This window comes from Cyrtonyx montezumae, unplaced genomic scaffold (genome assembly GCF_038088225.1).
Source record: "Cyrtonyx montezumae isolate F1298 unplaced genomic scaffold, pur_monq_1.0 scaffold_23, whole genome shotgun sequence".
Classification (NCBI taxonomy): domain Eukaryota; kingdom Metazoa; phylum Chordata; class Aves; order Galliformes; family Odontophoridae; genus Cyrtonyx; species Cyrtonyx montezumae.
The window spans coordinates 8,870,746-8,885,407 of NW_027071970.1; the positions used below are offsets into that span (position 1 = coordinate 8,870,746).

At 41.4% G+C, this 14,662-nt stretch overlaps 1 protein-coding gene across 1 annotated transcript in view; it reads right to left on the reverse strand.

Annotated features, from left to right (window-relative positions):
* The window catches only part of GLT1D1 (glycosyltransferase 1 domain containing 1), a 44,918-nt gene extending 33,812 nt beyond the window's left edge, over positions 1-11,106 (reverse strand). The window contains exons 1-3 of the mRNA XM_065739122.1: positions 11,031-11,106; positions 4,643-4,791; positions 2,336-2,441 (exon numbers count right to left, since the gene is read on the reverse strand). Coding sequence (XP_065595194.1) covers positions 2,336-2,441; positions 4,643-4,791; positions 11,031-11,098 — 323 coding nt within the window. The 5' untranslated portion in view covers positions 11,099-11,106. The remainder of the gene's footprint in view (positions 1-2,335; positions 2,442-4,642; positions 4,792-11,030) is intronic.
* Between the last annotated feature and the right edge of the window lie 3,556 nt (positions 11,107-14,662).

The window sequence follows — 14,662 nt, forward strand, 5'->3', positions numbered from 1 at the left end:
AGTGGTTCAGTGTAGTTTTGTATAAGCTACATGAGCTATATTGGTGACAGATCATGTTTAAAACACAGAACTCGTCCAGAATGGACATACACACAGTCTCTTTTTATATAATTTTTCAATTTCCAGCACTGAAATCTACTGTTCTCATTGTAGCTGATGTATTAGATGAATTTCTTCTCTTCCTTAAGAACTATTTAAGGAATATTTTTTAATTATAGAACAACAAAAAAAGTATAAAAGTTTTGTCCTAAATGGGGCCACAAAGTGATGTTCAGCTGTGAATCCCACTAAGACATAAGGACAGACCCTAATAATTTTTCAATGAGCATGATTAAGTGCTATCTTTAAAATCTGTTTACCTACCACATTTTTCAAGTCACTACAGACAGAACAGCATATCGATACCAGCAGTAAGTTAGCTAACAATAGCGAGAACATATTGTGGTATTAGCAAAGATAAAACCACAAGATATAAACCTGTTGCAGACGCTGTACACATTTCCTCATTGCTGACATGACCTAAAATCCATACCACCATATCTGAACCAGTGCAGCTATCTTAGTGAGAAGCTGTGATGAATAGAGATGATATCCTGAGCAACCTTTGTTCAGCAATGTATTTAAGCTCTGCTAGAGTAAATACACAAACAGTACCAGGGGAGAGATGAGACTTTCCAGATGCTTCCATTTTATCACACCTGGGTGCACACTGAGGGGCTTCTTCCATAGCAGAGCTCACTCCTGGAGGAAGCCTCTGTAGGGTAAAGTCAGCAGAAGCTCAGACACAACGAGGCTCCATACAGCTGAGTGACCTGCTGTAGCAAGTCAGTGCCACCAAAATAACATCTTTGTTGACTTTCCATATTACAGCAGTAGAAAACTAACCTAGACCAAAAGACCTCAATTTTACAGTGGTTAGCAAGTTAAACCTGCTCAGAAAGAAAGCAGTCCTGGCACACAGAAGTCTGGGACGCAACCAGAGGATGGAGAAGGAGAGGAATGAAGGTAAAGTCACCCCATCATCAGTGAGCAATTAGTTGGGCTGCACATGAAGAGACATTGTGTGCCTTGATAAGACTTAAGGCCATCTACTTTTTTTTTTTTTCCCACTGGAAATTTTACATCCTTTTTACTTTAGTTTCAGACAAAGAAAGGGACTATTGGTTCACTGAGGGCATGATCAAATACTGTTAAAATCAACTGACTTTCTGGCTGAACAGATGGAAAATTATTTTCAGGGGATGCTGAAACAGTGAGAAGTGTAAAATCCCCTCTGGTTTTCAGTTGCTTTCTCTGTCTTGAACTACACTTGATGACTACTCTGACATAACACTGGAATTTTTCTAGACTTTAAAACCCCCTGAAAATACTCACTTCTTGATTCACCAAAAAAAGTGGAGTGAATTAGTGTGAAGATTTTTTTCCCATCTTTGCCTCTTTGTTTAAACATTTCAAAAAAGGATCACATTGGCAGAAAAAAAGAACAAAAGCTCTCTATATTCAGTCAGCTGCTTTTCACTCAAGCACACAGTCAGCACATCAAGTGCAAGGCCTCTGAAAACAAGTTCGACGCTGGGATGCAACAAGATAAACACCAGTTATTTTTACTTGTCTGTTTTTCAAACTGAGGAGCTTTTTTATCTGTGGGTATAGATAGAATTAATCTCTGCAAATATAAAATATCTGCAGTAGTTTTGGTAAGAAATTATTACATGATTGCATACTACATTTGTATCCATTACAAACACATTAAATAAACCACAACCAAGCTGCTACAGCCCACAGTTACATTAACCAAAGGCTGTCTTTATTATGCCTACCTGTAAAGTAGATATGCTGCCAAGTTACAAGTTAAGTATTCTTGCTATTCTTCTTCTCATTTTTTTTACCTTACTTAGAATTTTATATCTTCATCAAATGCATAGTTATATTATTCTAGAAAACAGTTATGATTCAGTAGACCAAGCACAGGACTAGCATGCAAAAGCACAAAATTAATTACTTCTAACGAGATTTGAGTTATTTTGGAAAGTCACAGCCCAAGAGGCCAAGCTTCCTCACTATTTCTGCCAACTCTCACGTGCACAAATACAATGAATGATTGTAACAGAGGAAACAAAAAGAATACAGTGCATACAGACTATATTTTTATGAAGAAACTGTGTTATAAAATCATAAGAACTAGACTGAGCTCACAGTGATATCAAGTTGCCTATTCTTTGTCCATTGGCGTTCATATCTCTCAGCGACCCCAAGCAATTATGGAACAGTTTCTAGAAAATCTCTCTTTAGAAATATGTAATTTCCTGTCACAAACCTTCCACGCAAGTTTTACCTGGCTTCCCCTAGCACTGCTCCCATTACCCGACGTTTCTCTTCATTTTTCATGTCTTCATTTATATCTGTGCCTCCAAAGATGATTCCAAAAGGAATTCTACTGCCTGCAAAACAATGATCAAGGTGAGAAGAGGGCATTAAGAATGAAAAGGTATATTGACAATACCATACCACATACATAAGCAAATGGCTTTGAAAATAAAAACTATAGAAACTTGAATCTTTTTACAGTTTTAGCATTGACAAGAAACATGCTAACAGCACATCAGTCTGTTTTCTAGCTATGAGATTTTCTTTGTCTTCGTCCATATTCAATAAAACAAGCAATTAGTTTTTACATTTGGCAGCCCACCAAACAGCATGTATATTTCAAACAGTATTCACATTTCAGTAAGATACAGTACCTCAAAGCTGGATTCTAAGCATATAACCTCAGCCAATCACAGCCCTCTCAGGCACTCCAGTATAATGGGTTGGGTGGCCAATTCACAGCTGCTGAATTTGTATGTGGAGCCATATCATCAGAAAAAGTCACCCAATTAAATAAGGCCTTCACCAAAACTACTGTTTTGCTTAATTCCATCCCAAAATATGGATCTGTGTTTAGAAGTGGTTGCTCCAAAGTGCTCAGAACAGCAAGAGCAGAAGGATGCATGCTTGGCTGTGCACAAGATCTTATCAACATTCAAACATTAGAGCCTGAGTAAAAGCATGGATAACTCAGCCATGTGCACACTGTGGTAAAAACCTAGTTTTTATACATGGCATCAGAATTAATTAATATTTGATACAAGACCACATGACAGAGTAGCTCTCCTCTGCTAACAGCAATAAGCCTTACACAGACAAGGCCAAAGATGGTGAAAATACAAAAGCCAATAGTAATCTAAGATTGCTTTCTAATAGTATTTGTTTTCCTGGTGTCAGTTTCTCTTCAGTGACTGACAAGTTACCAGAATCGTTCTCTCCTTAAACTCACCAAGGTAGTAGTCAATAATGTTCACTGTTGAAGGTTTCAGCCTTGAAAACAATTAAGTGGTCAGTTTTCCACCACATTAAGCTAACATGTAAACAACCTGTAAACAACTTGAAGGTGGCTAATTACTACATGCAGAACACAACTTTAAATACTAGACAAATGGCTTTGCAAAACAAACAGACTCCAATAAGACAGCTTAAAAATGTCATCATGTTCATGATGATGAAACATGAAGTCTTGGTTTCTTTCTGACCATGAACACTGTGCATCAAGAAAGAAAGATAGAAAAATATACTTTGCTTTTATGCTTTTAGAATGAGATGAAAGAAGAGGCACTAAACCACTAAGAGACTGTCCCTAATACTTGAATTAATATATTACTTTTCTAATAAATAAAAAAGTAAATAATTATTTTGTCATCAATTATATTATGCAACCCCAATCACATAGACAAAGTTTCAATGGCAATTGCTTCTATATTCCAACAAGAGAAGCCCTAATACATAAGGCAGCAGTGACACAGCATTAATTCTGTACTTGTCTTCTTGGATCACTACTGAAGTCAGAGCTCCATTATAACAAAAGATAAACAAGCACATTAGACATAATTCAGGATTTCCAGCACAAATTGCTTGGGGACTGCTGAAATCTGAAACCCAGAACCACGCAACTTACTCTGAGATTTGATGAAACTATCGAACAATGTCCAAGTGAATGGATTTGGACAATAGGAATGTGATCTCAAAAACAGATATACACTTGCAATTTCAGTTGGTGACAGTGTCTTTGATTTTGAAGCCGGTGCTTCAAGAGTATCATTAATGACAGACAGAAGTTTTGTTCTACATGGCCAGTTACTACAGAACATCTTATTTGTCTGATAACATCCCGCCTCCTAGAGTTTAGCTGGCATAAACAACAACTGCAAGTTATTTCAAGTCCCCCCCCAAAAAACTGACTCATTTTTCGACAGAAAAATCAGATTAGCCTCTCTGTTTGACCTGAGCTATACTTAGCCAAGCTGCTGTCCTCTGAAAAAGCATGTTTGCTTAAACTATCTTAATGTTAATATGATGCTCTTATCTTAATGCAGTTTAAGTACTTAATTATAAAATGCATTATGTGCTTTAAAAGTACATTTATTTAGGTCTCCCACAGAGAAAGACTTGCAGTGTTTCTGAATACTTGTTGAAGTGGATAAATAGAATAACTATGTTATGTGTGGGTTTATGCATTTACTGTCATTTGTAACAGTTTGCACTTATTTTCTTCTTTTTTTCATACATTTTAGGAGGTACATATATTGCAAAAGAGGAAGAGAATTACCTTGCAGATGTCTGCCTCCTTTATAAAGATGAATGGCCAGGGCTGCATCAAATTGATCTGCAGAGGTTAGATTTGCTATTTCAGTCAGACTTTCACACCTGGAAGCATCTTTGAGAACGCAGGTGTGACCTGCATCATGCAGATGACTCCTTCATTATAAGAACAGATAGAGCAAGAGGAAAAAAAAGAATAAAATGAATGTCACAGGCATTCAATTACATAATGTTTTCCCTTAAATTTGTGTTCCCATATTCATCTTCTTCATTATAACTTTGTCCAGGTGACCACAAAGCTAAAGCAAGGGGTTTTCCTGGAAAAGATCTCCACCACTGTGTATGCAGCCAAGAATTGCAGCCTGCACCTACTTTAATGCCCAAGCCTACCTATCAGTACCAACCCACCTCTGGGAATCAGTGGAAGTGAACTCTGACCAGCACCTCTCCTAACTAATCTTCTGCTCAATATGCTAAAAAAGATTCCATTTAAATGAAGTGTGCAGGCTTCCGTCTTGGATATCCTCAAACTCTCCTTCTGGAGAAAGGCCCTGACGAATACGTCCAGCTGAATAGTGATGTTAAAAATACCGAATGTGCAAACACTGTTTGCAGAAACAAAAAAAATGAAAATAAAACTGGAAAGTTTAAACTGTGTTCCTTCTTTGTTTGATTGTAGGCTTGTTTCCTGCCGTTTTCCCCCATTTGTAAAACAGTCACAGAAAAAAGACACTGAAGTAATTACACAGAAACTTTCACACTCTTTAGGAAAAAAAAAGTCTCAGTTGTTACAAAAATCCTCACACACAAACCACCTATCTTGGTGCCAGCTTACCCATTCATCTTCATTTACAGGGATTCCTCCTATTAAAAAATTGATTCAAATACTGCTCAAGTCAAGACGCTGATTGATTGCAGGAAGCTCTACCTCCAGCCTTTCTGCGAGCTCTGTCTCAGACTTTTTTTAAATACACTAACCTCATAATTCCTCCCACAGAAACCAGAATCACCTATCAGTTTCCAATGATATCAGCCAAAAAACAGGAGCAAATCCATGTTTTGATAGGAATTAGCACACCATATCTGTTAACATGGAGATAATATCTCTTCAAACAACCAGTGTTAATGTTTTCAGTATTATAAAATACCACAAAGATGTTTACTGTGTATTACGTATAGTTCCAGCTGATTTTTTCCTCACAGAATATTAACTGTTCTGGCATTAAAATCTTGCTAACTCAATAGCTTCTTGGAAAATGTTGGCTGTTTTCTTCCTTGATCATTTCATATCCTCCCAATGAATGTAATTTTCTGACCCGCAGAAGTTAGTCATTACAGCAGAAATTGGTGCTAAAAATGTTGTAAAATATCGTGAGAGGTTGAAAGGAATGCATTAGCACTATATCACACAGGGCTCCATCAGCACATCATATGGTACTGTATTTCTTCCTTCTTCTAAAAAGAAACTCATTTTGCTTTTAACTTCACCATTTGAAACAAGACCAAGGAATTATAACAAGCATTAATAAATAATAAAACACGGCCAGAACATAAGCTCTTTATTTCCACTACTGAGCAGTTTACTTTCACTGTCCCATGAACTTGCACCAAGCACCTGCTTGCCTTCTGAAAGAGACTCTCCATTTGTATCTGAGTAATGAGGCCCAAATCTCACAGCTGTGGAACAAAAAATCTCTGGGGCAAGTAGCTGGGACACTGGTGTATGCATTCCTGAAGTTCACAGGTGCTCATTAAATAGTCTAAGAGGTGCTTTCCCCCCATCAGGGTTCCAATTACCATAAATCACTATCATGTACAAGCAATGTGTCTGTGTATTACAATTAATTTGATAATTACTCTCTCAGGACATCAGGAATCAAGAAATTCAGCTAAGAATTTTTATCCTTACACATATGGGTATATATATACATATACATAGTCACCTACCAGGAATGAGACTTTCCTCCACAGTTCCCACAGCTCCAAATCACACAGCTGAATGACAGCTGCTTCTGTGGTGAACTGTGAGAGACCCCCTTATGTGCCTCCAAGGTTCAGAAATTGAGGATTATTTCTATTGCTTCTTTTATTTTTTTCCTACAAAAAAAATGACTCCAGAACTATGTAGGAAATCTGCATGTGGCTTAAGGAGAAAAAAATTTGTCTAATCATCCCCCGTATAATTTGAATTCCCAGATGCAAAGAGATCTTCATCCTGCAAACACACCATTGAGTTCAATATGATTAGTCATAAGATACAAATTATGCATATATGGAAATGTATGTAACCAGCAGAGTTATAGGGTAGTATTTGAGTATTGAAATTTACAGTGCTATTTTTTTTTAGAGGACTTTTCACCTCTATAAGGGAAAAAAAGCAGACTGATTTTCACACATATTCTGTCATCAAGGAACACAATAAGAGGGTGCTGCAAAGATATTGCAGGAAAATTTTTTGGAAGGCTGGTCTGTCTATGAAGTCACAGATGTCCCTGAACAAAGGCAAAACATAAGAGGATCACCACCCTGTCCTTTCTCTTCCTAAAGCAGCATATTCACATTATTTTGCCATCTTATAAATAATTTCTACATGAAAAATAAAGATGAACTCATCTTCTCCTCTCTGTGAATCGAAAGCAAGACTGAAAATCTTAAATTACAAGGCTACACTTTCCCTCTATCACAGTTCTGAATGCAGCAAATAAATTTCCAAGACCCTTAAGTCCCAGCAAGCTCAGATTGGATCCAGATTTTGCCTTGCTTTGTCATATCTTCCTTCTCTACTGAAAGACTCACAGACACAAACAGCCCTACATGGAGAGAAGGATATTTCTAAATTGGAGTTTGGCTGCTAGAATCTGACCTTGTGTGTTTTGCAGAAAGTAACCCAACTGGGAACATTTCAACCATTCAGTAAGCTTGTAAGATGATTTCTTAGAGCAGACTGTAATAGCACTGTTTACCCTGTGATACTTGTATACACCTAACTACCACTGAAATATTTCCCAGCCTAACCAATTTTATTACTATGGGAAGTAAACCTGTTTTATTATTGTTTTGTTTTTTACTCTCCTTGGAAATGAAGAGACATACAGCCAGCATATACATGCGTTAAGTGCTCTGGATCTCTGCAGCAAGCAGAGGGATTCCACTACAAAGTGACATTCTCCACCTGACACATTTTCACCTTGTTGAAGACTTCTATTGAAAAACAGTTTTCTCGAACACAGCTACAAAATATCAGGGGATGCACTACAACGTTTCATTTTTTCTTTCCTTCATTCTTGATCTCCATTCCTCACTTCTTAGTCCTGCTCGGAAGTCCTTCCCTTGCTCTCTGCCATCAGTTCAGGGTCTCCATACACAGAAACTCTTCTTCACCTCCAAACACAGCATGGCTTGATCAAGTGAGAAGTGTGCTTGCTCCTAAGATACAATGCTTTTCAAACTTCCTTTATTTATTACCATCTCCTTCTCAGAAACGTTTATGTTCTAGTTCTCTGATACACAAATGGAATTACAGTACAAAACAGGGATCATTCTAAAATATTAATTACCACTTTCCCTAGGCTGCCTACTCTGTAAAGCAGCTAAGATTGAACTGCTGTTAAATCTAGACAGTGTGATTCAAAGATTATTAAGTCAGCAGAGTGACTTCCACTGCCTTTTCTGAAACTTGGCTACAGTCAAATACTCACAATTCCCACTGAAACTGGTCAAGTTACAAGACTTGAAATCCCACTTGATCTTTCCAGTTTCCTTTGTAAATCTTAGTGTTTTGTTGGTTTTTTTTTTTTTAACTGCTGTTTAAGTAAAATATTCTTTATTTTACTTCTCACACAAGCTGCTCCTTTAAACAATGCAGACAATTTATGCTGGCTGGAAGGAAGCATGAATAAAATCCACTGTGAGTAAGAACAGAAATAAAAATTGAACTGATAATGCCTCAGCCCCTACATTCTGAAGTCCTCTGGAAGGCCAAAATAACTCCACAGCCTTTAATCCTGCCTTATAAATGGGCCAGCCATGCAAAACATTTGGGATGTAGTGCTGCTAGAGCTGAAGAACAGCAGCCCAACCAATGACTTTTGCTTTGCATTTTATTCTCTATTCATTGCTCAGATTTTTCAAAGTGATTAAAGGTTAGGCAGACCAATATAAATAAGGCTCCTCAGCACCTTTATCATAGCACTTGTTTCAGTGAACTGACTTCTAGCCAAATTAGATTCCGGTATCTTTGTCACCAGCTACTTTAAACTCAGGAAATGAATATATTATTTATGAAAATATGAAGCGTTTACAGAAATGGCTGTAATAACATAAACAGAGTAACCCCTGTGACATAAAGCCATAAAATTAATCTATGCTGGCAAATGACCAACCCGGAGGCAACTTCATTGTTTCACGTACACTTAACCAAAAGTTGGTCGCAGTTCAATATAAAAGAAAAAAAAAAAAGAAGATTGAACAAATAAATTCGAAAGCATGCACACAGAAACAACTGGAACTAAATACTAATCTGAATATACATTCTCCGTATCGTAAACATTAATGCACAAAGGTTGCCATATGAAGTTAAATTCAGGATGGCAAATTAGAGAGAAGCAGCATGCCCAAGCATTTAGCCATATGCCTGGATATTTTTATAAGGCACAAAATCTCAAGAAAATATGTGTTAAGTAAAAGTATCTGTGTAAGATGGTTTTACTGGTTTAGATGTTGTACAAAGGGACATGGTTTAGTGAGGAAACGGGGGTGGTAGGTATACAGTTGGACTGGACTATCTCAGAGGTCATTTCCAACCTTGGTGACCCTATGATTCCACTGGTAGCTGTCACTTAGCAGCCTTTTAGTCAGGAAGCCAGACTTAATTGCTAGCTGGTACTCTTTACTCCTTTTCCCAATTAGATTTCTTTTCCTAAATGGGCTCCTTTATATTACTACTATAAATACAATTTATGCCAATTGATAAGACAATGACTGAACATGACATAAGGTACTGACTCCCAGAGACTACTACTTTTAGAAACCTTTCATCTATCTTTATACTGAAAACGAATTAAATTAGCCTTTCCTTCACAACTTATTTTCTGCCTGAAGGTCTATGAGAAAGTGGCATCCATTTTGTGTAAGGCATGACTATGAGCACTAAGATGCTAAAGCAAGTTGGTGTACTCTGCACAGACACTCCAGATGTGCTTACATAGCTGCAAATGATTGTATTAACATGGTAATATGTTAAACCATCTGTCAGCTGAGCTGTTTTATGTCAGCAAACCTATGTTCTCTTGCACATTAGCTTAGGCCACCATGCTAGAGTCACACAGAGCTGGGGATTCTTAACCAAAATCACTGGTTAGTGCCATTCTGACAAAGACACCATACTAAGTCACTACGTTTTGGAGCAATATATCAATGTGTTTATAATTAATCTCAGTTTATTTGGAAGAAAATGTGAAATAATATGTGGACCATTGTTTGACTTGGTCATCTATGCTTAGTTATTGGAATACAGAACTAGCTTTTCAGTGGATTACTTCTGAAGTGCTCCCCAGTCTAAATGGGAAGAGGAGGGTGAAAGTAAATGGATATGTGATTCGTAAAATGTAGAAGAAATAATCTTAAGAAGGAAGGATGAGCACAGACTTCCCCAAGAATAAACAGCTTTGTTTTATGCAGCGAGGAAAAGATAAGGTTAAAGTGAATCACAGAGGCTGGAAAAGACAGCTCTATTCACCAAGCCCAGCCCAGCTGTGCCCACTGACGTGTCCCTCAGTGCCAGTGCCACGTCCCTGCGGTTATTAACCGCCTCCAGGGACAATGACCCCACCACCTCTCTGTGACAGGGCTGGCCGATCTTTCTGAAAAGAATTTGTTCTTAATACCCGACCTGAGGACGAATGTCCAGTTGGTCTATTTCAGGCCCCAAATGGAGAGAAGTGCTGCCCTAGGAGAGCTGCATGGACTCCTCTCCTGTTTCACCTCTCATTAACCTTGCAGCTAAAGGATGGGCGGCCTTTGAAAAACCCACCACCACCGATCGACCAGCAGCAGAAGGGCCCAGCACCGAAATGGTGAAGTCACCTTTGTGTTTTCCGAGCACCCCTGCAGCACGACCTGCCCTGAACTGCAAGCAGCCTTATTTCTTTATTCATTTACCTATTTGATGGGGGGCTCCCCCCTCATCTCTCCAGCGTAGCGAAACAGCAAAGCCCTCCCGGTTGCGCACCCCCATCCCCGGCAGCCATCCACGCGGCAGAGGTGCGGCACCGCCGCCGTGCACCGCAGCGGGCAGCGAATGGCGGCCGGCCCCGCTCCCGCTATCGGGGACCGCCACGCGTGATGCGGCGGAGGGGACCCCGCCTCCTCCCTCGCTCCGCGATGGGTGCACTTACTGAATCCTGGCCGCCGTGGTCGCGTTGCCGGTCCGCGCTCGGAGGCACGCGAGCAGCAGCAGCCTCATAGCGGCATTTCCTTCAGCCCGCCCGCCGCACCGAGGGGCCGTGCCGCGGCCGATGCGTGCTCACCTGCCCGCGGAAGCCGCGCGGCTCTGAGGGCGCACACCTGAATCGGCCCCGCCCGGTGCGGAGCCCCGCGGGAATTGGCCGAGCTGCGGCCGGCAGGAGCTGCCCCAGCGGCAGCCGGGTCGGTGTGGGGGGGTGGTGCCACGGCTGCTCTGTCTGTTGGGCCCCTGAGGTCAAGGAGCACGCTAGTTAATGAGAAAGGCAAAAGTCAAGGAGAACCACAGCAGGCAATCCAAGCAGCATGGCTGTGAGCGCTACCAGGGATGGAGCAACCGCAGCCTACCTGGGCTGCCTGTCCACAGCCTCGCCATCCTATGAGTGAAGAAATTCTCCCTTAAACAGACCGTTCTTAGTTTAAAAGTTACCCCTTGCCTCACCACCGTGCACTCTGATAGAATCTCTCCCCTTCTTAACTGTAGGCATCTTCTAAATACTGGAAGGTGACTGTAAGGTCTCCCCAGAGCCTTCTCCTGGCTAAATATCCCCAACCTCCTCAGGTTTTCATTGGAGAAGCGCTCCAGCCCTCAGATGATCTTTGCTTCTGGGGAATCGTGGGATGGCTCAGGCTGGAAGGGACCTCGAAGATCACCCTGTTCTGACCCCATGCTGCAGGCAGTGCTGTCAACCGCTCAGCTGGGCACTAAACAAGGTCCCATCCAACCTGGCTTCAAACACCTCCAGGAAAGGGGCAAAGAAAGAACCTGAGCTCAGGACCAAGAAAACCACAGCCCAAACTATCAAGCAAGCACTCTAGACAAGCCCCAATAACCAGAAAGAAAGAAAGCAGCTGGGTGGGGCAGCAGGCAGTGACACTGCGGGGCCCCTGCAGGATCCACTTGGCAGACTGATAGAGGTGGGGGCAGACTGCAGATACCCAAGGCCGCAGGCAGGATTCTCTATCATGTAAATACACTGACAGCACACACAGGATGATTTGTGACGCAGTGAGGCAGACTAGAAAGAAGGCTTGATTTAAGAAGAAGCTCACTTATTCTTGCTTGCATGTTTATAACCTGGACTGTTTCCCTAATGTAATTCACCACAGTGCCACACAGAAGCATGTTACCCCAAGGCTGTAGAAGATAGAGGAAAGTGGTCTGTAAGTTGCAGTGCCTGTTTATTTTTATTTCAACTACACTTCAAGTCCCCCTGTCAGGTAAGGAGAGAAAAATACACCACTTACAGAGAAAGGTTCTTAAACTTCCTAATTTTAAAAATAGTAGTTCTTGAGATCCTTCTGTGGGTATCTGAAAATGACAGGTATTCAGGAATTGAGGGGTTTTAGAAGGGAAAAAGATATGCTACTTCTTGAGGTGTACTCTGGCAAATTGTAAGCATTTTGGTGAGCAGGCTTGGGTTTTGCTAACACATCTTCATGCTGCAGAGTTACGCTCAACTGTCTGCACCTCACTGAAGCTCACTTGGAAATTATTCAGCACAACATCCTGCTCAGACCATATTTATCTTCATGCAGGCTAAAAGAGTTGGCTTCTACTTAGAAGTTCCAAGTCTTGCATAACTGTTGAAAATAGCATAAATGCTAATTTCAGGGTAGGCAGGATCAAGCTGTTTTCATCACCATTTAAGAAAGCATTTCTGGCTCTATGGAAATACAGAGGATTTTTGTCAACCCACTCAGGATTTTAGCCTTGAAGTTTGTTTCAATGTAAGTGGCCTACACAATGCACATTAGGGCATCTGAAAGTACCTACCAGCCAAGCACAAGCCACCTCTGCTTTAATTCATTGTTGCCTTGTTGTCAGCATATCCTGCAGACCTATAGCACATCACAAAGACTGCACCAAACTTTGGCAGCTGCCTTTCCTCTCTTGACATTGCTACTGTATTTCCATTACCAGCACGCCCTACACAAAGTAGCTCATATAGCTGTACTGCATCAAGAAACACTGGCAGCACCTGTGCCAAACAAGAGCATTCCTTGTCCTTGCAGCAATTTCCACTGTCCTAAAATCACTCATGTAGCACCAAACGTGGTCATTTCCCAGTTGCACAGCCTAAAGCAGGATGGAGTGATGCTCAGAAAGTCATGTCTAGGGTCAAAGGGAAGTTGTGTATACTGTAGCACACAATTATGCAAAGTATGCTTAATTACTTTGTAATCTCTAGGAAACACGGCTAGACTGCTTAGACAATGTTATCACAAGTGCTGTGGTGTGCTGTATTAAGCAAAGCAAAGCTGAAATGCAATGGTTTAAATAACAGAATGGGTTAAGTTACAGTAGTTCACCAGGAGATCTCTGTTGAGCTCGGTTGTGTTTTCCTCATTGCCCTCTGACACAATGTATAACTAGCTGAGAGAGCAAATATGTTACTGAGTCATTTCTACAGCATATGTTATTTACAAAGGGCCATCATTAAATGAAAGCATTTACTTGTACAAGCATCGCTTGCTCAATTACCAATGCTGCTCCCAAAATTTTAACTCATACCTTCACATTGAGTGCAACTAGCACGACATCAGTCAATCAAAGCAGCTTCCTCACTTTGTGCTGCTCAGAATGGTGGCTGTAAGTTGCAGGTTGAAGGACAGTAACATACTTTCATGCCTTCACTGCGGCACGCATGATGGTGAAACAGGAGCATATTTCAGAGCCCCAATCTCGCAGCAGCCAATGCACATCCTCTTGAATCCCACACCCCGTGGCAATGACATCAGTCAGCGCTCTCCACGTGCACTACTGACCCAGTGTAACCACATACATTTCTGATAACGACCTCTGCCCCAGCTGTGAGGTGCACACACGGCACCATGACACGGACACAGCACAGATTCACAGCTATTGCAAGAGGACAACCCCAACTTTCACTTTTCTGACCAAGAAGCAAAGTAGGAAAATAAATCACATTTTAATTTCGCTGTCCTTATCACTGGAGAAAAAAAAAATAAATAAATAAATAAATAAGGAGAAAATGAAATGAGGGCTCAGATGGAAGCCAGGGTACACGGTTAATGAAGACACACGGTTCCATTTAAAACCTGAAATGTAATTCCCAGCCTGAGCTAACACACAAAACAACGATCAAATCCATTTTCTCCGCTGCCGGCTCTACCTGGGACATCTTTCCCCTGCCGGGCATCCCCAGCGAGAGGATAAAACGTGAAGTGAAAAAAAAAAAAAAAAAAAAAAAAAAAAAAAGCCGCCACACACCCAAGGGTACAACAAAACCAAAAGAGACCAAACTGAGCCCTGCGTTGTGGAGCAAAAACCCGAGCCCCTCCCCTCACACAGCGGCATAAAACACAACGACCCCTCCCCCTTCCTGACCCTTCCCTGCCCCATCCGCCCCTCCTCTCCTACGCCGCAGCTCCGGACGCCCCCATCACGTGACGGCGCGGCCGTTTGAGCGACACTGAGCTCAGCCAATGGCGTCGCGCCGTCTCAACGCGCAGGCGGGTCCGCTCGGGCCCCGCGGCGCGGCCGCGGCGAAGTTGCCTCCGGACGGGCCGGGGCGCGGCGGCTCGGTGACGGGGACGTGCTGCT